The 25,268-nt window shown below is 42.1% G+C and overlaps 1 protein-coding gene across 7 annotated transcripts in view; it reads left to right on the forward strand.

Annotated features, from left to right (window-relative positions):
- Positions 1 to 25,268, forward strand: part of MICAL2 (microtubule associated monooxygenase, calponin and LIM domain containing 2) — a 55,381-nt gene that overhangs the window by 24,280 nt on the left and 5,833 nt on the right. For 2 of the 7 annotated variants that reach the window (XM_031061188.1, XM_031061183.1), the window contains exons 6-22: positions 587 to 687; positions 2,844 to 3,101; positions 3,904 to 4,019; positions 5,071 to 5,197; positions 5,386 to 5,476; positions 5,570 to 5,717; positions 8,108 to 8,307; positions 9,777 to 9,889; positions 13,032 to 13,103; positions 13,656 to 13,805; positions 14,930 to 15,034; positions 16,245 to 16,463; positions 16,675 to 16,776; positions 17,375 to 17,503; positions 23,027 to 23,125; positions 23,532 to 23,612; positions 24,968 to 25,154. In XM_031061188.1, the coding sequence (XP_030917048.1) occupies positions 587 to 687; positions 2,844 to 3,101; positions 3,904 to 4,019; positions 5,071 to 5,197; positions 5,386 to 5,476; positions 5,570 to 5,717; positions 8,108 to 8,307; positions 9,777 to 9,889; positions 13,032 to 13,103; positions 13,656 to 13,805; positions 14,930 to 15,034; positions 16,245 to 16,463; positions 16,675 to 16,776; positions 17,375 to 17,503; positions 23,027 to 23,125; positions 23,532 to 23,612; positions 24,968 to 25,154 (2,298 nt within the window). The remainder of the gene's footprint in view (positions 1 to 586; positions 688 to 2,843; positions 3,102 to 3,903; positions 4,020 to 5,070; positions 5,198 to 5,385; positions 5,477 to 5,569; positions 5,718 to 8,107; positions 8,308 to 9,776; positions 9,890 to 13,031; positions 13,104 to 13,655; positions 13,806 to 14,929; positions 15,035 to 16,244; positions 16,464 to 16,674; positions 16,777 to 17,374; positions 17,504 to 23,026; positions 23,126 to 23,531; positions 23,613 to 24,967; positions 25,155 to 25,268) is intronic. The other 5 variants (XM_031061184.1, XM_031061185.1, XM_031061187.1 and 2 more) reach the window with 5 other exon arrangements.

The raw sequence follows: 25,268 nt of genomic DNA on the forward strand, positions 1-25,268 counted from the left end.
GCTCCCTTGGCACCCAGTTCTACCTCAGGAGCTGTTAATGCTGTAGTTAACTAGCTGTTCCCTGAAAGAATGCTGAATAACTTTAAACTGTGCTGAGAAAAACTGCTGTTGTGTGATGTCACCCTGATTTTTTAAGTTTTTCTAAGCCTTCTGATTCTTGTAACAAATTTTCTCATTCACTTTATGTAAATAATTTACTGTTTTGCATTCTTTTATGGAGGAGGAGAAATTTGATGGACTGTTGGTTTGTCCAGTGTCATTGGAGAGGTGGCACTGTCCCCCTCCAATCCACTGTCACTTTTGGAAATCTATAAATGTTGGAGTCAGAAATTAAAAATTCTCTTTTCGCCTTGGAAGAGCTGCGTGTCCGCATCGTGTTATTTCATGTCCTGTAGTGACGGGGTGAGACCACTGTCCTCTCTTGTTTTGTTTCACAGCATTCTGCCCACTAATCCTTCATCCCAGCTGGGAGAGGGGATGCAGCCCAAGAAGGAAAGGCACCTGCCGGGATCAATCCCGCGCTGTTGGTGAATGACACGGGCAGGGCGCTGCGTTCAGTGACAAATGTGTCTGTCTCTCTTTTCAGGGATTGACCTGGAGAATATCGTTTACTACAAAGACAGCACGCATTATTTTGTGATGACAGCAAAAAAGCAGAGTCTTCTGGACAAAGGAGTGATTATTAACGTATGTAAAAATGCTGGTTAAACCCTATTTTATTTACTTGGCACAGAGTAAGCGTGAACATCTGCATAAACGTTGCTGGATGTTAGACAGGGTGTTTATAGACTTAATCACTTCATTCAAGCTCAGGCCACTTGGATCTTACTCTGACATTTTTAGGATTTGCTTTTTCCCTTCAGTCAGCTCAAAGTTTCAATAGAGAACTGAAAACAATACTTCCTAAATTAATCAATTTTGAAACTGGCTGAAATGGGATCTTGACTTGCCTTGGAAATACATGGTGGGATTGTCACAGCAGAAAATAAAAACCTCAGTTATTTAAGGGTGAACTTAGCACAGCTATATTCAGTTTTATCAGGCAAGTAAGGAAGTGTAAAAACCTACCCTAGGTTAAATTGCAAATTCTCTAAAGTGGGTGAAACATGATAGAAGAAGGCTATAAACATGATGCCCTGACCTTTCAGGGGTATGTGTGATTTTGAGGTATTTTTTTTCTTTCTTCTTTTTTTTCTTCTTCTGTAAAATATAGGGTTTATTTTCTTTTGTTTCTAGGAAGTGTTATGGCACCACTTAAATTTCCCTTTCTGGAAACCCAAAAGAGTTCAATTTTTCTTGGAAAGTAAAGCAGTGCCAAAACAGCCAAGTGTAATTTCCTGAAGGAAGTACTTGTGGGGAACTGTCAGAAGGGCTTTTGGCTTTCTGATAGGACCACTCAGCTCAGTGCCATGATTCCCTGCCCTTTTGGAGGCCAGGGGCTTCCAGGGCAGAGCTGCTGTCCATGACCAACCAGGGTGGGAGAGAGGAAGGGTCAAACCCCTTGGTCTAAATGCAATGCCACTAGAGTTTGCAAGGGATGGTGTTGAGGAAATATTATATAAAGTTTTTATGCATTCTAACTTAAACTGTAGTTAATGGGTTTTGGTAAATCAAACCCACCATCTTCTACCTCCTAGAGTTCATCGGCCTCAAGCTTTGTTCAAACATAGGCAATTTTTTTTCCTCTTTATTCTTTCTTTTTTCTTTTTCTTTTCTATTAAGTGCAAGTAACTTCAACTGTACAGTAAATGCATCAAGTAACACAAAATAAAATAAAGGAAGTAAATAAAAGCCCCGTGGCATTTTTAACATACTTATGGTACTGTAAAAGATCACCTGTGACATTGAGTTCTGTTTCTTGCAGGCTCACTAGATTATTTCAACCCCACTTGAAGTTATAACAGCTTGGAAATGGAGGGACTAATATCAAATGTGTATTTTTCATTTCAAGCAATTTTCTGAAATCCTCTTTCCTTTCAGTGATTTTGTGTCTATTTCCATACATGGATGTCTGTTTAAGATGTTTTCAAGATGATTCATCACTACTGATATGTGTAGGCCCTGAGATTGTGGGGCTAGTGTTTGTAGGTGAGGGCAGTCCCAGGGGATCTGTGGGGAGTTTGGAGCAGAGGAGCAGCAGCTGTGGCTCATCAGAGCTGTTTTCCTGACATACTCAGCTCTGAGTGGAAAAAAAAATCAACCACCCCAGTGTGTCTGGTGCAACTGGGCTAATAGCGGTTCTGTGGTATCATCTGTGATTAGGGGTCTCATCCACGATTAGGCTGGAAATAGAACCTGCCTCATTAATAATCACTGCCTTTAAGTAGGATGACCTGTAAAGGCAGGGTCCTTTACCACTCTGCCCAAGGAAAAACCTGGCCCAAAAATGAACAGAAGAGCTGCTACGGTCCAGGTTTGAGTGTGGTGTTCTTACTGAGATGTCGAGGCAAACCTTGAGGCTGAGTCCCTCATGTCACAGCATCAGTACTTCTGCTCTCCTGTGGTTTCAAATGGGGGGTCCACGAGTGCAGAAAAGCATTGCAGTGATGTGGATGACATCTTTTGATGTGAGGGAAGTAATGTTCTGAAAAGATCACATCACCAAGGAACTGGGAGGAGCTATAATTTTCTATTGCAAACAAAGCTGCTCGTTCAGTGTGGGCAAGGAAAGTTTCTGTTTGGGGCAGTACCTGTGCTTGTGCATTGGCTTTTTGGAAATTACAAATGTCACTCGTTTCTTGTTGCTGTGAGGTGTGTGGCTCCCAGTCCTGCTGTGAGACTGCAATATTCCAGTTCAGAGAGGATATTGGAGTGTCTCATCCCACATCCTTCTCTCCTTGCAGGACTCCGTTGATACCGAGCTGCTGCTCTGTGGGGAAAATGTGAACCAGAGCAATTTGCTGTCCTACGCCAGAGAAGCTGCTGACTTTGCAACCAACTACCAGCTGCCTTCCTTGGATTTTGCAATTAATCATTATGGCCAACCAGATGTAGCAATGTTTGATTTTACCTCCATGTATGCATCTGAAAACGCTGCGCTGGTGAGAGAGAGGCACAGACATCAGCTCCTGGTGGCTCTTGTTGGAGATAGTTTGCTTGAGGTATATCTTGGAATGCCTTCCAAGTAGTATTTTCAGGGTTTTTTTACACTTTACTTCCTTAATCCAACCATTCAATCTAGCCTCCAGAATAAAATGTTCTCTTCTAAATGTCCTGAAACAGTGGTACCTTGTTTGGAATAGATTTTTCCCCTTTTTTCTTTTCTCCTTTATTATGCCATAGTTTGTCATAGCTAATGCTTGGCTGGCAGCCTGTGGCTGAGATCCCATTTTGCTTTATGCAAGTTGTGTTTCTGTCTGAAAACTGTGAGCTCCGTGTCCTCAGCTTGGGTGCATGGCATAATTTTACTGAATTCCATCGTAGACAAAAACTTGATCCAAATTATTATTGCAGTCTCTTTGCCTTAGTATGTTCCCTTTTTTTTTCTTTCTGAAGTGAAAGGTGTATGCTGCAAGTTTGTTTTTTTTAATTCATGCTGACAGCCTGAGGCATTTGAAAAGAGCAGTCCAAAGCAAATTTAAGAGGTGAAAAGTGCATCTTTTTTTTTTTTCCTTTAATAATTCTTGAGTCTTTTTTTTTTTCTTAGCCTGTATCTTTTGGGGCTAAAAAATCTGATATAGAAGTTAAAAAAAAAGTGAAAAAAGTAATCTTCTTCCCCTGCCTAAGATTTAAAGGAGAGGCATGTTTAAAACCTGCAAGTGTTGCCTGTGTTGCATTTTGACTCTTTCTGGGCTATTTTTCCAAGACAGTATGAAACTCCGGACTCCAAATTCACATTGAAAGTTGCTGTTGTAGTAAGAGGTTAAGAAATGCAGAGAACTAAAGTGTACCTGCTCCTTGCAGCCCTTCTGGCCGATGGGCACTGGCTGTGCAAGAGGCTTCTTGGCTGCCTTTGACACGGCGTGGATGGTGCGGGGCTGGGCGCAGGGGAAGCCCCCGCTGGAGATCCTGGCTGAACGGTGAGTGCTGCTCTGCTCCCCAGCATTTCCAGCCTTTTAAAGAGCCCCAGCAGGGCTACAAGGCAGTGGATTCCAGAATGCTACCAGGAGAAATAGTATTAGGGTTTAAATCACTGATTTATGGCGCTAAAGTGTGATCCTTAAAGAAATAGACCAAAGAGACCTTGTATCAAAAAACCCCGAACCTCCAGGCATCTCACCTGTTTTTTTATCATAAAAATGAAAAAAAAATCCTGAAAGGAGTCTAAATAAATTCTTCAACAGTAACAGCTTTCAGAGTTGGTCTGTGTGATTTTAACTCTGCATTTTGGCGTAGTGGTGCTCTCTTTAGGCTGATAAATATGTGGAGAATTATTATAATGCTGCACCAGAAACTTTTTTTGACTGGAGAAAGAAAATCTGTTGCTAAGTACAGCAGCAGTCTTGGTGTCACCATGGTCTAATGGTTGAAGTTGATGACTTAGATCCTGCTGGCAGCCACCCTGCTCTCCTACAGCTGCCCAGGCTGTTTTGGGGCAGATACGTAATAGGAAGAGTCGTGGTTGTGGGAATGCAAGCAGGAGCTTTACTAACTACTGCACTTTGAGAATTTTTAAGGTAGAAGCCTGTGGGATGACTCAAACACGGCCTAATCCCAAATGGAAAATTGAGCAGCATAGTAAAAAAAGCTGTGGTGGTTATAGGAATTGCATGATGACAGGATTTAGTGCTATTATGTGGTAAAAAAGTTACTTCTTGAGTAGATGTTAAAGCAAAACCAGATGACTAGATGATGTAACCTTCTTTTTTTTTTTTTCCTCCTTTTTCTTGCTCACTTCCTGCCTCAGGAAAATATGGGCATGAGCTCTAAGTGTCCGTCTTATCCTTTTTCTGTCTGGCATCCTTCCGTTGAGTGGGGATAAGGAATGGGATGGATGCATTATGCATTTGGTCCGTAACACTTGTCCTGGCAGAGCCAAAATGAAGTTTAGGCAGCTGCAAAAAAACCCTGATCTCTTATAAATAAATATTTATTTTAATACATAAATCTTGCATCTTTTTTCTCTCCAAGGGAGAGCATTTATCGACTCTTACCTCAGACGACCCCTGAAAACATTAATAAGAACTTTGACCAGTACACCATTGACCCGGGAACAAGATACCCGAACTTGAACTCGAGCTGTGTTCGACCTCACCAGGTCAGTACTTAAAAGGCTTGCTTGTGAAATCAGTTCTTTTTTTATCAAGGGTAAATAGAGCTGCAAGGAGTGTGTAAACAAAATCTTCAGGAGACTCCTGAATTTAGAACCAGCTGCTGATAAAGTTAACCTGGAAACAAAACTGTTTTTTTGTCTGATGTTATGCTGGTGATTGCTTTTCCTTGTAGGTGAGACAATTATATGTTACTAATGAGCTACAGCAGTGTCCTCTTGAAAGAGTGAGCTCCATTAGAAGATCAGTGAACCTCACAAGACAGGGTAAGTGGCATCTCCTGTTTGCTGTGGCTTAACATTTGTGGCCTTGTGAGCATGCAGAAGCTGACTGAAAGGTTTGCTTTCCCCTTTCTGCAGAGTCAGATATTCGGCCTAACAAGCTTTTGACGTGGTGCCAGAAGCAGACGGAGGGATACCGAAACGTCCATGTCACTGACCTGACCAGCTCCTGGAGGAGTGGCCTTGCTCTGTGTGCCATCATCCATCGCTTCAGGCCTGACCTCATGTAAGTGGCAGCTGGGGACCTCCTCGGCTGAGGCATTTGCAAAGTGCAGTGTAAGACCAGAGCAGCCCTGACACTCTGCAGTCCCCTTCTGTGGCTGGTTTCTGTGAGGAAGTGCACACCATGGCCAGGTGTGGAGGGGGGAAGGGGTGGGTTGGGTTTGCTGTGTTTCTTCTGTATGTCCTTGCACGCTGTTTAGAATGAAATAGATGTGCTTTCAAAGAGCTAGGAGGGTTTTGAACCCGATGATTTATCGTGTTGTGGGAGTCATGTGTCTATTTAAAATGAAATTTGCAGTTCTGGGGGAATGTGTAGAGCTGCATTCCCAGATCCCTGGAGACAGGTTTTGGTGTCTGTCTGAAACCACAACCATGAAGCACAATCCTGAGTTACAGAAATGCTGGGTGAGCCTGAAGGAGCCATCCTCCATGTGTTGTACTGGTTGCTGTGACAGTCAAAGAGGGAAATGTTGGTCCGTGGAGATGGAGGTTTTGCACAACTCTGTCCAGGAGAGCACAGAGTCCTTTCATGTGGCCAAAGCAAGGCCTTGAAAATGAACTGCCCTAGGGGTATAGTGTAAGCCAGCATTCCCCTTTTGGCACAGTTTCTGGGGTCCTAGTGCTGCATGCCCCAACTCCATGCATCTGAATGTTTTGTAATGTCCCATAGTTAGATACAAGAAGGTCAGTGTGTAACAGATGTCAGGAAATAGCAATTGCTGGCACTGCTGGATGCAGTCAGTGGGGTGACTCTCTTCTCACCAGTCTCCAAAATGCAGTGCATGCATTCTCTTATCTTCCTACAGAGCCTTAGGAGTCACACATGAATTACTGTCAACTTCCCTTTATTGTGGATAAATGAAAGGAATGATTGAACTTTTTTATGAGGTGTGATAAATTGGAAAAAAATAGGTGTGGTACCTAGAGTGGTTGTTTGTACAGTTTTGCCAGAGGAAGAGCTGAGATTTTAAGAATAGGAATTTTTTTTGGCCTTGGGTTGGTTTAAAAGAATTAGAATTCTGGATGTTTTTGGGAGAGAGGATACAGAAAGCAAAGTAATCTTTGCTGCCTGTGGAAAACACGTTCTGTACACTGCTCTCTACAAGGTCGATAAATTTATCTTCCTGAGCTAACAGACCTCCTGCTGTTCAATTAATGTTGTGTTTGGATCTTGTTGGCTTCTTGTATTCAATGAGCCTGCAGAAGGACTTGGCTGGATGAAAGCTAGGCAGGCAGGAGAGGTGGCTGCCAGTGACAGCTCCCAGCTCCAGAAATGGGCAGTGGGTGGGTGAGAGGAGAAATTCTTTGGGAATTCAAAAACTCACATTCCACTGTGAGGAGAAAGAAACTACCCTGCCTGGAGCTTTGTAATTTATTCACATGTTTATTTTAATCATGAATTTTGGAAGCTGTTCAAAAGATCAGAGTCTTAGAATAGGTCTCATAGAAAATGGATCAGAGAGTGGATAACAGAGTTCCAGATGTGTGATGCACTTACTTAGTGCACTGCTAAATTCAGTTATGACCTGGGCAGGAGGTCCCTGCTCAAACCGTGCGTGTAACACATTAAAAAAGGAAAGGTAGTGCCTGTGCATGTGTATGCACACACATAATATGCTACTTCCATAGAATGCTGTCCTAAATTTCTTCCTCCTGGCTTTGATAATTTATAAAACTAATTGAACCTAAGTAATCTCTTGCTAATGGATGAAGTCTGTAGTAGTTCAGCTGTATTTGGAGAAGGAAAAGGTTTGTATGGTATTCACATGTCTTCTGAACAGAGAGAAGCTGTGAGACAAGCAGAGAAGAAGGAAAACACAATTCTTATCTCGCTTGCTGTGCCTGTGTTGTGCTGAAGTAGAATGCAATATGGAGATTGTTTTACCCGAAGTGAGGATGTTTGGTTCCCTTGGCCTGTCAGGCCCAGAAGTGTGTGTTGGACTGTCAGGCGACAGTCACGAGAGAATCAGAGATGAGTGCAGTTCTGTGCAGTTGTGAGCAGAGGGAGTACATGGCAGATTCAGTTTAGATACAGTGTACATAGTATAGTATAGTAATTATTTAGCCTTCCGATGATGGAGTCAGATGCATCGTTCTCTCTCCCCTTCATCAGAGTCACCTTTGATTTACAATAGGTTTGTTAGCACTTATGAGGAAGAATTGCATCTCTCCAATAAATAAAAATATTTTTTGTGGGACCATATCAAGGTCCAGTTCAGTGAAAAAGCTTTTAAATTGGATTTCTGGCAAAGTTAGTATTTGCAATAATGGGATTTGTGTGAGGCTCTTGTAGCTTTGACCCAGTGAGATGCTGCTGCTGCTGTGCCACGGGAGCACGGTGCGTTCCCGAGGGGAGCAGGGAACGAGCGATGCTCTGTCTGTCTGTCCCCACAGCGACTTCGAGGCCCTGAACGAAGAGGATGTGGTGAGGAACAACCAGCTGGCCTTCGACGTGGCCGAGCGGGAGTTCGGGATCCCCCCGGTGACCACGGGCCAGGAGCTGGGCTCGGCTGGGGAGCCCGACAAGCTCAGCATGGTGCTCTACCTGTCCAAGTTCTACGAGCTGTTCCGCGGCACCCCTCTGCGCGCAGTCGGTGAGGCACCTGAGCAGGGCAGGGGGAAAGGGGCAGCCTTCATCCAGGCTGCTGATGGGCACTGCTCTCCAGCCAAGAGGCTTTTCCCAGTGAGGCAGAGTAGAAATTTTCCAGAGTGGAAATCCATATTGGTTTAGGTGAAATGTACGTCTTTGAAGAGTAGAAATCCAAAGGTCCCCTGCCTGCAGAGCTGGCTTTGCCCCCGAGCAAGGCAGTCCTGTCCAGATAGCTCAGAGTGTCCAAATACCCGGGCCGCTCGTAGCTGTGGTTACCTTAAGCAAGCTTAGTGGATTTCAGCTCTTTAGTGATTATCAACTCTCTTAGGATTTCAGCTCTTGCTTGCTAAGGCGCCTGTGGGCTAGGGGAAGAAGCAGACGTGAGAGACGAGAAGAAGAAATCGTCCTGGGGGTTCCACAGCGATGGTTTATTGAGGGGTCTATGAAGGGTTCCAGCGACGGCTCTTCTTCTGCCAAATGGGCTAAACCAGCCCCTTTTTATAGGGTACAGAGGGATCCAAACTTGTCCAATAGTAGGGGTTAGGGGAAAGTGACCTATGGGGTTACGGAGATAAGCTGGGGTCCGAGAGGCAGAAGACAGGAGCTTGTTTTGCTATCTCATCATGACTCAGCCATTCCTACTGTTGAGCCTCAGCCCTCCATGGAGTCTTAGACAATTCTATGGAGTCTGCTACAGAAATCCATTTTGATTTAGGCGAAATGCACATCTTTGAGTTGAGTCTGTAGTTTGCAAACATGGCTGTTTAGTCTGACTGCGTGTTCTCCCAAAAACCTATGCTCAGAGAAACTGCTTCAGCTGAAGGACAGAGATAAGGAGGGGGCAGACAGAGAGAGCAGGGTCAAAATGAGCCAGGAGTTCTTTATGATAAAGAAGAATTAGCAGCAAATGTCACATGAAATCAGTAAAATGAATATGTATGAACTTATTGTGACATTGCATTCATATATGTTTGAGAAGGAGATAAAAAAGGATCTGGAGTTCCCAGAGGCACGCATGTCATGTTAGGGGAATGATCCCCACATCCAGCACTGTAATAAACATAGCAGCTTTACAACTTCCACAAAAGTTGTGGAGTTTGTTTGCTCCAACAAATCACCAGCAGAGCCCTTCTGGCCTGCAACAGTTACCTCAGGCTTAACACAGGAAACGGGGGAGAATTTGATTGAAGACCAAGGTTTTGTGGGTCCTTGGTGGTTTCAGGGAGTAGGAGCAGCTGCTTGACATCATGGAGGGCATGTATCAAGTTGTTGGTGTGATTCCCTGGTAACACATTCATGCTTGTGTTTCTATCCTTCCTTTTTTAAAAAGCCACCCTACATTGTATGTATTTACTTTTATTTGTCTGTGTTTCTTATGTATAATTGCTACCAGCACTCAACTGGAAAGCTTTGGCTTAGAATAATTTATAAACTAATCTAAGTAAATATCCTAAGCAGTTGTTTTTTCAACAGATGCTGCTGAGAAGCAAAATGGAGAAAATAATGATCCTGGTTCATCAAAATCATCAAATTTCATCTTTAATAATTATATCAATTTAACTTTACCAAGAAAACGAGTACCAAAGGTGAGTTGTGAAGCAAGACTTGCCCTATGAATATTTTTTTTCTGAAAAGTTGAAAATAAACTTTCAGGCTCAGAAATAAGGGGTTTATATATACACTGCTATAATTTTCTGAGCTATTTCTATCTGTAAGAAAAAGAGTCCTGTAGCTCTGTATTCCTGGATTTAAATATACAGCCATTTTATTATATACCAGTTCAAATAATCAGTGCTATGCTAGACTGTTTATTGATTGGGAGGGAGTGCTGCTTTTTGAAAAAAGCAGTGATTTGCACAGTCTGTGGATGCTGTCAGGGTTCTGAAGAGAAGCTTTCCAACTCCTACAGAGGAAACCTGCAGTGGTGACCAACAGTGGGCAGGTTGATCAGCAGCTTTGGGATAACAATCTCTTAGTCATACCTCTGTACTTTTCTCTCTTGGTTACTTATTAATGAAAACTTACTGACAGGCCCTGTTATATCCTTATTGTAAAATAATCCATGCCCATACATGCTGTGATTAAGGACTACAGAGCCTTGAAGCTTTGCAGAGGCCTGAGTTAACACATGTACACATCTACTGCATTTCTCAGTATTTTAATATACTGCTTTTTAAATTTGTTGCTCTCTTGTCTTGTAGAAATGTGATTTCTGTTTTTTTCACCTGAAGAATTACTGCAGAATTTCCAGATACTTCCTACACTGACTTTTGTCTTGAATATTTTCCATCCTGCAAACTCTTTTTCAAAACCTGTGGACAGTCAATTGTCCAGTAACTGAAAATATCCTTGTTAGGAGATGATTTTCTCCTGCCACCCACATATACACAAAACTAAGTGACATGGTTCCCAGATAGCCAAGCTGTGAGAAACCAAACAGGCAGAATAAACTCTGCTTTTTTTTTGTGGGTGACTTCTTTAGAAGGAAAACCTTTATCATGACCACAGTGTTGTTTTTCAATGAGTTGTTTGCAGAAGTAAACAGACTTTTAGCAGTGTGGAGAGCTTTCCATTACTGAGCCATAGAGCCTCTGATTAACCTCCTGTCATGAAATAAGCCTTCTGTCAAAGCAGGAGCTGGAGTTCTTGGCAGTACATGAAAGCACAAGGTGATTGCTTGAAGGGCCCCTCTGGTTTCACACCATGGGAGCTCGTTGGAAATGAGAAGTGGAAGTATTATTTCCCAAATCAGCTTGGGAAACAAGGCATTGTGTGCAAGGTTTTGCAGCTCTGTCACGGATGGGCTGTAAAACCAAGCAAGGTGGGTTTGGGTTCTTGGATTAGGACAGACTTGGGAGTGCCATAACCAGTTGAAACTAGCTGGGAAATTAAGCTCCTTGGGAAGCAATTGTTTGAGTTTGGGGTTTGGCTGTGGCTTCAGTTTTAGGGTTCTTTCCCAGGCAGAAAGTGGTGCTGAGCATTATCAAGGTGTATATATATCAAATGTTCTGTCCAGGCTTTAGCAGAGCAGAGAGTGTTGCTTAACTGAACTTCCATGGCATGCAGTTTGTCCTTGGATTGGGCTGGAGGAGGGATCCTTATCTGGGCGCGGGCTGTGAGAGACCAGGAAGCGGGACCTGGAGCTGGGGTGGCGGTGGCTGTTCTGGCAGCCTGTGCTGAGCTGGATCATGTTTTCCATTCTCCTCGGAGTGTCAGCCAGGCTGGAGAGGAACTGAGATTTCCTGTGCTCCAGACTAATAAATGAAGGGAGGTGTTTACACAATGCAGGGCGCAGCCCTTTTGGAGTCCTGCTCGGCAATTAAATTGCTTTGTCTTTCACTTCTTTGTCAGCATGTTAATGAGAGTCCTTTCTGCCCATCTCTGAAAGGCAGCATCTTGCTTTGCTCCATTCACTCAAGCAAAATCTGCTTTTATGTGGCCCAGGCTATTATGCAGAATACATTGTGCTGCTCTGTATTCACCCTTTCTGGGTAGACTGATGACTGTAGGTAGTGCAAAGCTGGGTTTTACTGAGCTGCTGCTTGAAAGACAACGTAGTAAAGCAAAGTAATTGAAATATTGTCATCTGATTCCTTTGGTGTTTGCCCACAAGTTGTTTGGGATTACTCGTCTTCATTGCATAATGATTTATTACAGTCTATAATATATATATATATATATATAATATTATATATTATATATATAATATTATATATATTATATAATATATATAATATACAGTCTTTTACAAAAAAGGAAGCCTGCATTCTTTGATCTTTCTTTATTTCTTTTTAAGGAATTCCTTTTACTCCTTTTATTTGTTTTTTAAGTTGGCTGAGCAGGCACTAAATTACAGTATGGGCAAATGCCAATAAGTGGAATATAGTTTATTAGTCATAAGTTATCACCATATCAAGTCATCACAACTGAATGTTACAAGAAGTGATAAAAATTTGCCAGCATTGACTACTTTTCAAGTTTGTGCAGACTGAGTCTGAAGTATTACTGATTTGTGTAATCTCTAGTTGAGTAAAATAATGAAATATTTGGATGGCTCAAGGACAAAAGAAGCAGTTTGGTTGCTTAAGTATTGTAATGTTCAGCCATAGTCAGGGAGGTGAACCTTATGAGGGAGCCAGACCTTTAAGGCAGCCAGTAATTGCTCAAAAATGGAAGTATGACTGTGCCATGAATTCATGATCTGCATGCAGACAGATGGTTCAAGAGAGATTTGGGGGTTACAGTAAAAGACTGAGGGGTTTCTGGATTTTATTACTTCTCTGGAAAACAGTGCAGTCTAGCTGAAAATTCACAGAATAACTCATGCTGTAAAACCTTTTTCTTCAAGGATGTGTTAATACTTTATGAATTGTAAACTCAGTACTGAAAGAGGGAAAGATGAACACCAAGTTGTAGGGCCTGTTCAGCACAGTGTACAAGCATGTGTTCTCATGCACTGGAGTGCAGTGAGAGCTCCCAGTCAGGGGCTGTGTGACAGCTTTTACTGCCCTGATACCTGTACAAGGAGCAGTCCTGTGAGCTGGGGGGTCTGACAGGGGGGCAGCGAGACCCCCTGATGCTGGCACTGCTCCCCCTGTGTGTGCCTGGCTGAGCACAGCCCAGACCTCACCTGCCTGGGGATGGAACTTCTCCTGGGAGGAGCTGCTGGGGTAAACTTGGGAATTGCTGCAGTAACCCATGGCACTTGTTTTGGCTTTGCCCTTTCAGGCTGAAGGGAAAACAGAAGAAAATGAGACGAACAAGAGGCGTCGGAAGGGCCTCTTTGGCGTCTTTGAGCAGGTTGGTGTTCAGTGGTACCCAGCTCCTTGATGGGCATCAGAGCTGAGGAAGCAGTGGGAGCTGGGGGGCCAGGGTTTGGCCTTTGGAGCATGGCATGGAAAAAACTTCTCCCTTGAAATGCACTCAAGAAGAGCTAAATTAATTTTAATCATTTGGGAGGGAGTAGAGCATTAACTAAATTGCACTAGTTTTTGTTCCGACACAGGAACATTTAAGGTATTGGTTTGTTTTTCCTTTTCCTAATTGTCTATTTAGACAGTTTTTTATTTGAAGAGTTTGCATTGCAGCTTGGTTTCTAGCCCTTCTCTGATTAGTCACCTTTGTGACTCTGCTTTATGAATAGCAGCACTGATTTATGTTCCCTTTTACTGTACTCTGGGACCCAAGAAACTATTTTTTGGTAACTTTTGCATGCTAAACATGTCATTTTAGTATGCTGCAGACTGCATTTCCTTTCACCCTTTGCTGAAAAGGATGTTACCTCTTTCCTCCTCTCCCTTCATGAGTGTTGTAGGAAACACAAGAAAAACACAGTTTGTTGTTTCCTTGCAGACTTCAGGCTTTCCAAGCCAGGGAACAAACAATGGGAAAGAACAGAGTGAATGCAGAGAAGGAATGAACCAGAACAAAGTCAAATCAATGGCAACTCAGCTGCTGGCAAAGTTCGAAGAGAATGCTTCAAATACAGTTCTGAGGAGACAGGTAGGTCAGAGATGAACATGAAAGCATCTCTGAAATTGAACTGTAGTCCCTCTTTGTGAAAGTGATGCAGATTTCCCAGGGAAGACAGGAATCTCTTAGGTGTTTGGAGTGGGCTGTCTTTTTTAATACTTTATGCAAATTTAAAGAATTTCTCTCAATACTTGGTAAACAAATACAAGTCATATAGATTGACTAATGCATCTAACAATAACATATTGCTGTGTTATAGTGCCTAGAAATGTCATGGAATTTGTGGAATTTGTGTTATTTGGAAGTCTAAGGTGGCTGCATCCAGTATTGCAGAAGGCCTGTTGTGGCCTGTGTTTTTCAAATAAAGGACACTGCATATCCTGTGGAGTCTGTTTTTATGGAAAATCTAGGAAGTGTTAAAAGGAAACCTAATCTCTTGCAAGATATATCTGGCTGCCATTTCCATTCCAAAACTAGGCAGAGTGGAATACATTTGTGCATTGTACAGCATTTTCATGGTTTGTTGTTATTGTGACTAGAGGTATTTTAAAAGCAATCCCATGCTGCCAAGGTAGAGGGGAGAAGCTTAAAATCGCACTTCAGCCAGAAATAGTTGGAATTAGCAGAGTTTAGACCTGTCATCTGAAAGACCTGAAAGAAGGATGAGCAAGGTGTGGATGTTTTGACAAAAATTGTGGCATTCCTAATTCTTCATCCTTGTATCCGTTTGTTTATTTAAATACTTAGGTCCTCCAGTAGTGTAGGCTTTATAGATGTCCAGTGACTTTGTCTATCCTTGAACCAAAGTTGTTTGCACACTGCCTGGCTACTTGTCAATGCCCTGAGCTTTCAGTGTGTGGTAAGTGGCCAGAGATTTCCTTGGCCATGCTAAAGGGAGTTATTTTGATCATAAACTCTGTTAAAAAGTACTGAACGTATTCAACTTGAAGTATATCTTTGATGGTAGAAGTTGCTAATAAAATGAGTAGGTGGCAAAAATATGCAAAATGTATTGTTAAGCTTCATAGTAATGCATCTTTAAAAGAAGCTTTTATTTCTTTCTGCCTCAGAAATTCTTTGAATCCTATTTACTGTCTTCCTTTTTTTTTCTTCTCCTTCACCCTGTCTTTGCAATTTTAAAAATGCTTTACAAGGAGCTAACAGATAGACCAGCCCTGCTCTCCTCTGACCCTCCAGTTAATCCTCGCTTTGCTAAACCTATGGATCCAAGCCTTCTTCCACCTCAACCAAAAAGGCAGGTAGGAAGCTCCTATGGGTAACAAACACCTGGCAGGCACAGCATTTCTCTCACTGCTGGGATCTTGCTGCTATTGCAGAGCTACATGAGATACAAAGCAATATTTGGATGGAAACTGCAGAGTTCACAGACACATTTAGCTGAGAATTGTGAAAACACCAGTAGAAAGTAAAGGCTATTTTACACCTGCTTTGTCAGATGAGAAAACTCTCTGAAAGTGTGGAAAAACCCTGAAAACATAAGTGTTGATTTCTGTGTTACCATATCTAGACTCCAAATTGTATGAATGTAATTTCACAGCTGCTTTTAACATGTGAGAAAAGTACAGCAGTACCCAAAAATTTGTGCATATACCCAGTGCTTTGGGTTATTGTAATGATAAGGCTAAGAGAGAAACCTGGCAAAAAATATCTAAGATAAAAACTTGAGCATGGAAAAGCTGATATTGGTGCCCAGGTATTCTATTCCTATAAGTAGAACTTGTGATAAGAATTTCTGCTGAAAGCTCTTTTGCAGCATCACATATATGGGGAAAAATGTAGTCTAAATTTTTCTCTTAGTACTTTGACTGAAAGCAATCTCATGTCAAACAGTATTGATACTCACTTTTCATCAGAGTTTTAAATTGAAGTAAACATCCTGTAATGGCACTTCAAGAGCAGTCTGCAGTGAAATGAGATCTGTATTGCATGTGGAAATCGGCAGACCAGAAGCTATTTTATATTAAAACTCAAATTCAGAGATGTGTTCTGAACTCCTCAGAAAATGCCTTAAATCTGAAATACATTATATGCTGATTTGGGTCAGACTAGATCTAGAACTATGACAAGAATTACTGTTGAAATCCTCATAAATATAATTGCAAGCTTAGTTTCATGCAGATGTGCTGCTAAAAAACCCCAACCCACCTTTGCTGTAAACCCTCGAGGAAGATATTCTTCTGCACTGCTGCTGTCTGAGGTTACTCACAAAATCTCAGAAGCATAGAGAAGGATGTCAAGGCCTGCACAAGTTGTGTAGGACTGATTTATTTCAGTGCATGTGCACAAGCACCAGAAGTGCAGTAGACAGTGTGCAAAGAGTGATGTGAGAACATTTTATTTCCAGTTATGTGCATGACTGTGCCGTTCTTTCGGAAGCATCCTTAAAAGCTGCATATCCTGCATGGTAGTGCAGAAAGCAGAGTTTTGTTCACTTCAAGTGTTTCCCAGTTTCAGGTGGTAGCTAGGAGTGAACACGAGGTCAGGGAACCCAAACAGTCTTTAAATGGTTCTGATCATATGGCCAGGAGAGCAAAGACTGTGCACAAAACAGATCCCCAGCCCAGTCTGTCAGAAACCTCTGAAAATCTCGCCTCTGCCTGTTCTGCTGCATTTGTACTTTCTGGAGTGCTTGAGCGTCTTCAGCACCTGGAGGAAAAAATGAAACAGGTGACAAGCAACTTCTTTTCCTTTCTGTCTCTTAAATGCCTGTGATAATCTGTGTACTGTGGTTTTGCTGGCTTGTTCTCTGTTGACTGTAGGCTGTATTAAGACAATAAGAAGTCTTTCTACAAACTTCTGTGTTTCGTTGATGGATGTGGTTTTAACTGAAATCTCTCTCTTTCTTTTCTTGGCTGTCTTTCCATGGCTGTCACTGCAGAAAAGAGCTCAGAACATAGCAAATAGGGAATTCCATAAAAAGAACATTAAAGAGAAAGCAGCACATCTCGCCTCAATGTTTGGATACATGGAGTTTCCAAAGGTGAATTTTAAGTTTTGCACCTGAAGAACTGCTGAGTTGGAAGGTGTATAAGAATTCATGAAGGGAAAGAAATTGCAGTGGTTTTGGTTTTAACTTCCTTTCATTCTGTGTGGATCTGAAAAATAATGTGGATTCCACTGAAACTAGTAAAAGTGTTGCTTAAATATTATTGCATAGTTTAATTGAGGTGAAACAATCTGAATCCTAAAGCTAATCAGAGTGCTTTAGCAGGAGAGAAATGTGTTCAAATAAACTATGTCTTGTGCTTAAGCACACACTGCTGGCTCACAGTTTCTAATCAGTTGCTGAGCAGTGGTACTTGGTGCACTCTGGTTTTTGCTGGATTTCATTATGCTCTCTCTCAGTACTGTCTTACCTTACTGCCCACTGTGAATATTTCTATTAAAGAAATAGTACAATAATACCATTTACCATGAAGATGCCATGATGATTTCCATGGGCCCTTACTGTGCAGAGGTAGCAAGAAGAGTAGATCTGTCATTGTTATGTTTCTGGTTTTCTTGATGCATGACTGTGAACTTAACCTGTGTTGATGTCACTGTCTCTTGGATAACTCTCCTGTTTCTGCTCTACACAGAATAAGCTACCTACTAAAGGCTTGCCCCATTCTCAGCCCCCAGCTCCCTCTTGCCCTCCGCCTCATCATTCAGCTGTTGCTGCTTCATCATCTGTTGGTTCAGCTTCCTCTGCTGTTTCTTCTCAACAGGTACTCTGTTAAGAGATTTTTCATGTAAAACCCAAACTTGTACTCAAGCTGCTTGAGAAATGGCTTGGATGGAAGGTGCTGCCAGCAGACCTGTTGTATAGGTTGTAATTCACATTTAAATCAAACTTTCCTTTTTTGCTGTTGTTAGTTCTGCATGTTTGTAAGAGAAATGTCATCATCAGATATGGCTCAGGTAAAAGCTGAATAACAAAGCAAATGGTTAACTTTTTTTTACTTCAATTCTGAAAATCTTGTGTTGCTGCTTATTTTAAATGATCTGCTGTAGGATGATACCACAGGCATGCTGAAGAAAGCTTCACATTATAAAGCAAACTGTCTGCTGTGAGGTTGGTTAGTTTTCTTGGGTAGAATTGATGTTTCTTTTTATAAGAATATCCATTTACTCTGCAGGGGAAAACCTGGAAAAATGATGGCTGTTTTAACCACGTCTTAGAATGGACATGTCTTAGAATTGTATGAGCATTTACCAATACAGACATTTATTGTTGTTTGTTTAATTATTATTACTTTAAACTTGCTTCTGCATGTGAATAGGTAGCATACAGTTCCTTGTAGCAGCAGAACTTCTGGAAACATCCATACTTGGAAAGAAGGAGGTGACACTTGGGGCAGAGATACTCAGTTCTTATTACTGAGGCTGATGCTAATGGGCTGTGTTGCAGGGACTGCCTGGCTCCCAGTCCCCTGGGAAATCCAGGGGACACAGCCCTTCAAGGACACTGTGAGCTCAGCAGGTGCCTTGCTGCAGTAATCCCCTAATTCCCTTCATTCAGCTTCAAAGTAATTCCTTTGCCTGGATTTACCTCTTACTTTTTATGAGCTAAGAGGTATAGCATGTGATGGGTTTTAAGCTGAGTCATGGTTTCCAAAAGATTGGGGGCTGATGTTCATTTGATTTGGAGGACTGTTGTGACTCTGCAAAGAGAATAAAAAAAAACCCAAAACCCAAACCCAAGCTATCTGAAAAACCTTTTAGGATATGAGAACTAGGCTTTTAATCATATGGGAACTCGATGAGAAATAATTTCATTGGGATTTTAACATCACTTCTTGGAGAACCTTTGTCCTGACCAATCTTTTTTTCTGGATATTTTAAAAACTGGATTTTGTTTAAAGTGCGCTGCCAGCCTTGATTGGTTTGCCTTTGTATCTAAATGGTGTGGCAATAGTTTGTTGTTACGTGGTTTCACTCAGGCTGGGCTTACTTCAGCTGAAAAGTGCTCTCTCTAGAGATCCTGGCAGAATGCAGCTCAGCTGAAGCAAGAAAATCGAGTTCTGTCACCAGCACAGTAAATACATGTTCATCTCAGTGGGTAAATATTTGGCTGGTTAAGTAGGACTACATTTACACTTTGGCAGATCTACATGCATGAGCATTTTGATGCCTGCATACCCAGCTCCACGCGTTGTACAGGCTGCCAGCCTCTTGTACACTATGCATTTCATAGGTGTAAATGTGGTGCATTTTGTGTGGCATTTTGGAGAATTTTTAAACAGCAGGTCTGGTAATGACCAGGTGATCTTTGCTCCTCCTGTCAGGGGCACAGGTGGTAATAGAATCTGTCCCTGCCCTTTCACGGTCAAATTGTTGTCCCTGTGTTTTATCCTTACAGATTGCACACTTTTCAGAATGTGAAAATTTTATCCTGCTCTATAAAACCCTGACTAAATATGCAGTGCTATATAAGCCAAAATTCAACAGTATTTCAGATGCACAGTGTGCATTTTCAAGTGCTGTTCAACAATATGTTTGGACCTCTGCTGTGAATATGCCAGGAGCTGCCTATGTCTCCATTATCTTGAGGGGGATTATGGGTCTCAAAATTTGAATTTCTGTTCGCTGTTCTGAGAATTATCATTAGCTGAGTGTAGACTTCAGTATCAGAAAGTGTTTTAGGATTGATAAACCAACAGGAAGAGCTGCTGTGTGTTGCTGTCAGTGTTTCTGCTTTTTCCCCAGCAGACAAACAGAAGGTAATAGAAGTGTTTTGAGTTCTGTAAGGCTTCATGATATATGACCTATAAATATCAGCACCCTCCCATGGTTTTAAATAGCTAGTGCTGTCATTTTAATTTCAGGTGAGTTCTGAGGTTGTTACCAGACATGACAAACCATTGCACCTGTTCAGTTTTGCTTGGAACAGTGTTAGTTATGGGGACACAGTTATTGAAAAGGGTGGCTATGAAATCATACTGTCTAATTACAGAAACTTGTTATTAAGTCTAAGTCCTGCAAGGAGCACTTGAAAAGAAGGCTGTGGGAATGTATTGTTTCTTTCAAGACATGCAGTCATTACAGCTTAGTAAGAATTACCTTCTGTGTGCAATATGTCAATAATAATCAAAAGTACCTTCTAACTTCAATCAGCTGTCAAAATTCACCTAGCCAGAATAATGAGTTAGCATATATTATATTACAGGCTGGGCTTTGGTTATTCCTGTTTTCTGCTCAAGGTTGGATTGACCTTCAGAAAACTCTGTTCATCTGAGCTTTGCATGAGTGAGTCCACACCGTGTGTCGTAAGAACTGGGGAGTTTTTGCAATCAATTTACTCCCTGCAGAGCTTGGACCAACAACTTCCCTTCAGCGACGTGACTCTAATTGCCAGCAGTAAGCAGGGCTGGGGTGTTTCCTACACACAGTAACTTATTACTCAAATGTTGTTTATCTCAGAGGGAAAATAAACGTAGCAGCTTGTACACAAAGTAAATAAATCACCCTCAAAGCAAAATAAGACCAGGAAAATCATTAAGGATATGAAAGAACAAAGGGAAAGCATTGTATGCTTTTGGAGGCAGAGAGCATAGTTCCTTTGTTTTATGAGAATGCTACTGAGGCTTACTTGGCTGGCTGTGCAGTTCTGAATAATAACACAGGGAAATACAGAAGGCAGCTTTCTCTTCCTATGGCAATAACCACCCTGGTCAACCTGCTGAAAAGCAGCATGCCACTGACAGCTCAACAGTCTGAGGAAATCACAAACTCTTGGGATTGTTAAGTGTTTTCTGCTTGTTCCCCGAAATTCACTCTTTAGGATTCGTGTTCAGCCAAGGCTTTGAAGCTGCTGGCATAAAGCTGCCTGAGCTGTGAGCAGGAGCCTGTTCCATGCAGACAGCAGCCCCAGCATTACAAAGCTGTGTGTGACTTCAGTAGAGGAGCAGCCTGAGGGGCACTGAGGACATTCTCTGGTGTCTCTGAGGGTGGCAGGTGCTCTTGGGGCTGCCCTGGTGGATCCTCATCCTGTCCTGATGCTTCTCTTTGATCACTGAGTGGCACTGGAGCAGAACAGAATAGTTCTCTTGGAAGGGATGTACAACAAACCTCTCTTGCCTGACCAAGTCAGGGCTGACCAAAAGTCAAAGCATGGTTTTAAGGGCATTGTTGCTAAATTAAAGTGAAATCTCACTTGCTTTTACTTGGAATGTCAATTCACATTTGTTATAGGAACATTTCCTTTTAATAGCATTTTTAAAGTGTGTATAAACATGCATTTTATTTGTTTTGACTACTTTAATGTTGACATAGGTTGTTCCAATGGATGGAGAACAGAAATCAGCCAACCTGATGAATTTCAAGGTGTAGTTCAGGCTCAAGGATACTTTTCCTGAAATTCAACTTCTTGCACTTTAAGCACAGCCTTGTTATTTAACTGATTGCTCCAGTATTTATCTAGTTCAAGGAAAACTTTCTGCTTCAATTGACTTTGAACACTTTCTTTTAGCTTGGATCTTGTGGACAAGAACTTGTACATTTACATGTACATTACTTGTACGTGTACAACATGGCCTGGAAATGGCTCAGGATATTCAGAGGTGCAGAATTTGGGGAGGAAATTTTTTTTTGTTCCATGTTCTTAAAAAAATCAGAGGAACATAGTTTTCCTGTAATAGCAAGTAGTACTTCTTGTAGGGGTTTATAAATTGGTGTGCCACTTGGGACAGTGTTGTGGTATATAATTAGCAGTTCACTTTGCAGTTGTTACCCACAAGTCATCCAGATTTTGAATAATATTTTAAAGTCTTTTTGTACTAAATAAAACCAAACAGGAAAGAAATTTGTCCCTTAAATGGCCTTTGTAGTCTTAACGTGTATATTTTGTACCTGCCTGGATATCAAGTTAATTATGAGATAACTCTCAAAAGATAAGGGGAGCTGTAAAGGGTTGGACATACTCCCTTGAATTTTTTAATCCATAATAATTTTTGAAAACACACCCACAGTGCATTGTAAGTGTTTTTAAACTTGATATAAAATGCTTTAAAATCGTTTTAAAGTATTCCAAATACCATTGCATTTATCTTTTTCCCTTTCTTCATGGTAACTATCTGGTATTTTAAAATCTTCAATTAGCAGGACTTGGTGTGGTGGCAGTAGACAAATTATTTCACTCAGAAGAGGGTGACTTCCTTGAGATTTGGGCTCTGTGAGAGGCAAATGGAGTGTTAGATACGATATCATGTATCTGTCCTCATGGAAAAAAGCAGTGCCCTGAGTTCAGAAGCAGAGTACCAGACCCCTGGCCAGACCAGGATGGCCCTTGCTGCATTTGCTGCCAGAGAGGCTGTGGGATCTTACATTGACTAGAAAGCTGAAATCCCAATCAATACAGGAAATTTGATTTAGAGTAGAAGATATTTCTGTAAATCTGTGAAGCCTTTACTGTCTATTTTCCAGGAGGAGAGTGCCTGCTTGCTGCCACTTGCACACTCATGCACAGACACTTTTCCCCTGTTCCAGTGCCAGGGGTTTGGGCAGGGAAGCACAGACCATCAGTCTGTCTACTGTGCATTTGGAGCCACAGCCTGAGCCACTGCTGCCTCCTTGCAGGCCTGATTGATACATTTGGTTAAAACCAGCCTAATTTTCATGGCTGCAGCAGTGTGATGAAGCAGATTAAAGGAGAAGTTTCCCTCTCACAAGCGTGGTTTCTCCAGTTCTCTCTGGCATTCCCATGAGTCACTGGGGAGAGGGCAAATGGTTGCCCTGTGAGCACCAACAAAACATTTCTGTGTGGGACTTGGCTCATACATTTTCATAGAATGTTCCCTGAAATGTCACAGTTTGGGGACTGTTAATATGGAGTTCAATCCCACCCCCTGTTCTGAAATGTTACAACCAAGTCCCAGAGAAGTTGAAGTGAACAATAGGGGTTTTCTTAATGTCAGAATGTCCTGCTCAGATCTCCAGGCAGTGGCTCCCAGCTCAGCCTTTCATTGACACAGCAGGAAGCCTTGAGGAGAAGCATTTGCTCCCATCAGGATCTTCTCAGTGATCCTCAGGGAAAAGTCTGTGGGCTGCACAGAAGCCTTCCGTGCCCCACACTGGTCACGCATGAACATGCCTGTGCTCTGCTGGGCTTCCCCTCTGCTCTTTCTCCTGCCTCCCTGTATTGATGTTTGCATGTGCCCAAATCATTCTTGTCCTTTTTTGCCTTAAATTCTCTTTCAAGGCTAACTAAAGCTCTTCCTTCTATTCTTCATCTTCCTCCCTTTCCTGGTTAGATGACTGTAGGAAAGGTCTCACGTGCAATTGGAGCTGTGGCTGAAGTTCTTGTAAATCTGTATGTGAATGATCACAGACCCAAGCCACAGCTTGAACTGGTAAGACTAAACCCACAAAGAAACAGTAACTTGACTTAAGAGTAATGTTCCCAGAGTGCCATCCTGACTTAAGACACAGATGTGGAGCACTTGAAGCCTTATGAAAGGTCTCACACTTTACGAAAGAATCAAGTGCACATCAGCACAATGTGCTGATGGAAATGTTGCTCTCCACGTCTTCTATTTCTATTTCTGTTACTGAATTAAAACTTCAGGAGGCTTTTATTAAATGTAATTACTGTAGAATTAGTAACAGAAGACAATTATTACTCAGGGTGGCTTCTAAAGAAAGTTTTGTGCAGTACATGCTTATGTAGTTATTTTTAACACTCGAGTGCTGAATCACTGTGCCTCCTTTTGAAGAGGGCTGTTTCTCAACTCTGACACTGTTCTGTGTTGAATTCAGAAGCCGTCTCTGGACAAAGCTGCAGGTTCTTGCCCCATTCCTCACTTTCCATCTGCTGCCTCCACCACTCAGGGCTGTCAGGTACTGGGAAGCCAAGTAAGGTGTTGTGTTATGCTGATGACACTTTACTTACCAGCCAGCACTAAACTCAGTTGTTTCAGCTTCACTGTAACGATCTGATCTATTAACACCATGGTTTTAAAAGCACATCTGTGTGGTTTTCCATTTGCATGGTTGTTTCTTTGGAAAGATTCATGCTCTAAAATGATCCATCAGAGCAAAATGGATTACTAATGGCAGATCTGGAATACTTTTTAAGCACAAGACTACATGACAATGACAACTGTGAGTTCTACTTAACATTAAAAAATGGTTCCAAGGCTGCCTTTTGCTCACATATGGAAGATGAGTTGTGTGGACTGTGTGTCACTGTCTGAATGTGCCTTGAACTTTTCCTCCTCCATGCCATGTGTGGTACCTCTCCTGTGGCAGCAGGGATAGGGGAAGGGGAGGGAGATGGTGATGGACGTGGCAGGCACAGCACACTGACCTGTACTGACCTGTACCCAACCATGATACAGTAATGCAAAGTAACACCCTCATACCTGCCTCTAATAAGAAAAGGGAAGTCCAGTGGCATCTAATCAATTTCTAGTTCACTTTTCTGTACCTTTTGCATGTGTATGTAAGACAGGATGAAATTTGTGGCAATTAAAGAATGTTCATTACCAGCCTAATTGCAGCAGACTTTCAAAATAGTTTCATGTGGTTAATATGGACTGTATTTTGAATACATTAAAAATGTTCTGAATGTGTATGGTAGGAAACCAAGTGGTTTTTAAAGCTAACCAAGTCCCAGGTTGGGCTGTGGTCTCAGGAGGAGCACGGCTGAGAGGGGAGGCACGGCTGTGATGATGGGAAGGGTGGAGCCTTTGAAGACTTCTTTTCCTCCTGGAACTTAAAGCACAAGCCTGCATTTTCCTCCAGATTGTGTCTGAACTGAGTTCAGGGTGTTTTTTTGCTTGGCTACAGATACAAGTCTGCTGTTTGAGGCTGGTGAGGTGTGTCCTCACCTTCTGAGAGAGACACGAGTCCTGGAGCCAGGACGGTGCAGGGTGATGAGGGAGCACTCAGGGATGATGCTGCTCTTGGACCTGAGTAATCAAAATGTTGGTGAACTCCCAGAGGGAAACTGGATGCAAGTCCAGCATCAAAGTCACCCCTTTTAAGTCCTTGTGATGTCTGATTTATTAATTTCTGTATAAACCTACAGAATTGCAATAATGAGTAATTAAAAATCTGACTGATGCCCGCTGTAATTTTGCTTGGAGGGTGCTGTGCAACCCTTCAAGAAGCTAAAGCAGCTGCCCCCTTCATAAGGATTTATATCTGGGTGTGGAGCCACAGCTTTATGTTCTGTTTTTATCTTTGAACAGGGTTCTCTGCGAAAAGAATTCCCCAAGTCCATTGGGGGCAGTGACATCTGCTATTTCTGCAAGAAACGGGTCTATGTCATGGAGAGGCTGAGTGCAGAGGGCCACTTCTTTCACAGGGAGTGCTTCAAGTGTGAAATCTGTTCCACAACACTCCGCTTAGGAATTTATGCCTTTGATGTTGAAGAAGGTAATGGGGGAGCTATTTAGGAGTATTTTGAAATGTCTGAGATTGGTGCTCTTGCTGGAGCTAAGGAGAAAGATCTGTCCCAGTAGCATGGTCAGGAGGAGGTCTGCCAAGTGT

Source organism: Geospiza fortis, unplaced genomic scaffold (assembly GCF_000277835.1).
Source record: "Geospiza fortis unplaced genomic scaffold, GeoFor_1.0 scaffold590, whole genome shotgun sequence".
In the NCBI taxonomy this organism is placed as follows: domain Eukaryota; kingdom Metazoa; phylum Chordata; class Aves; order Passeriformes; family Thraupidae; genus Geospiza; species Geospiza fortis.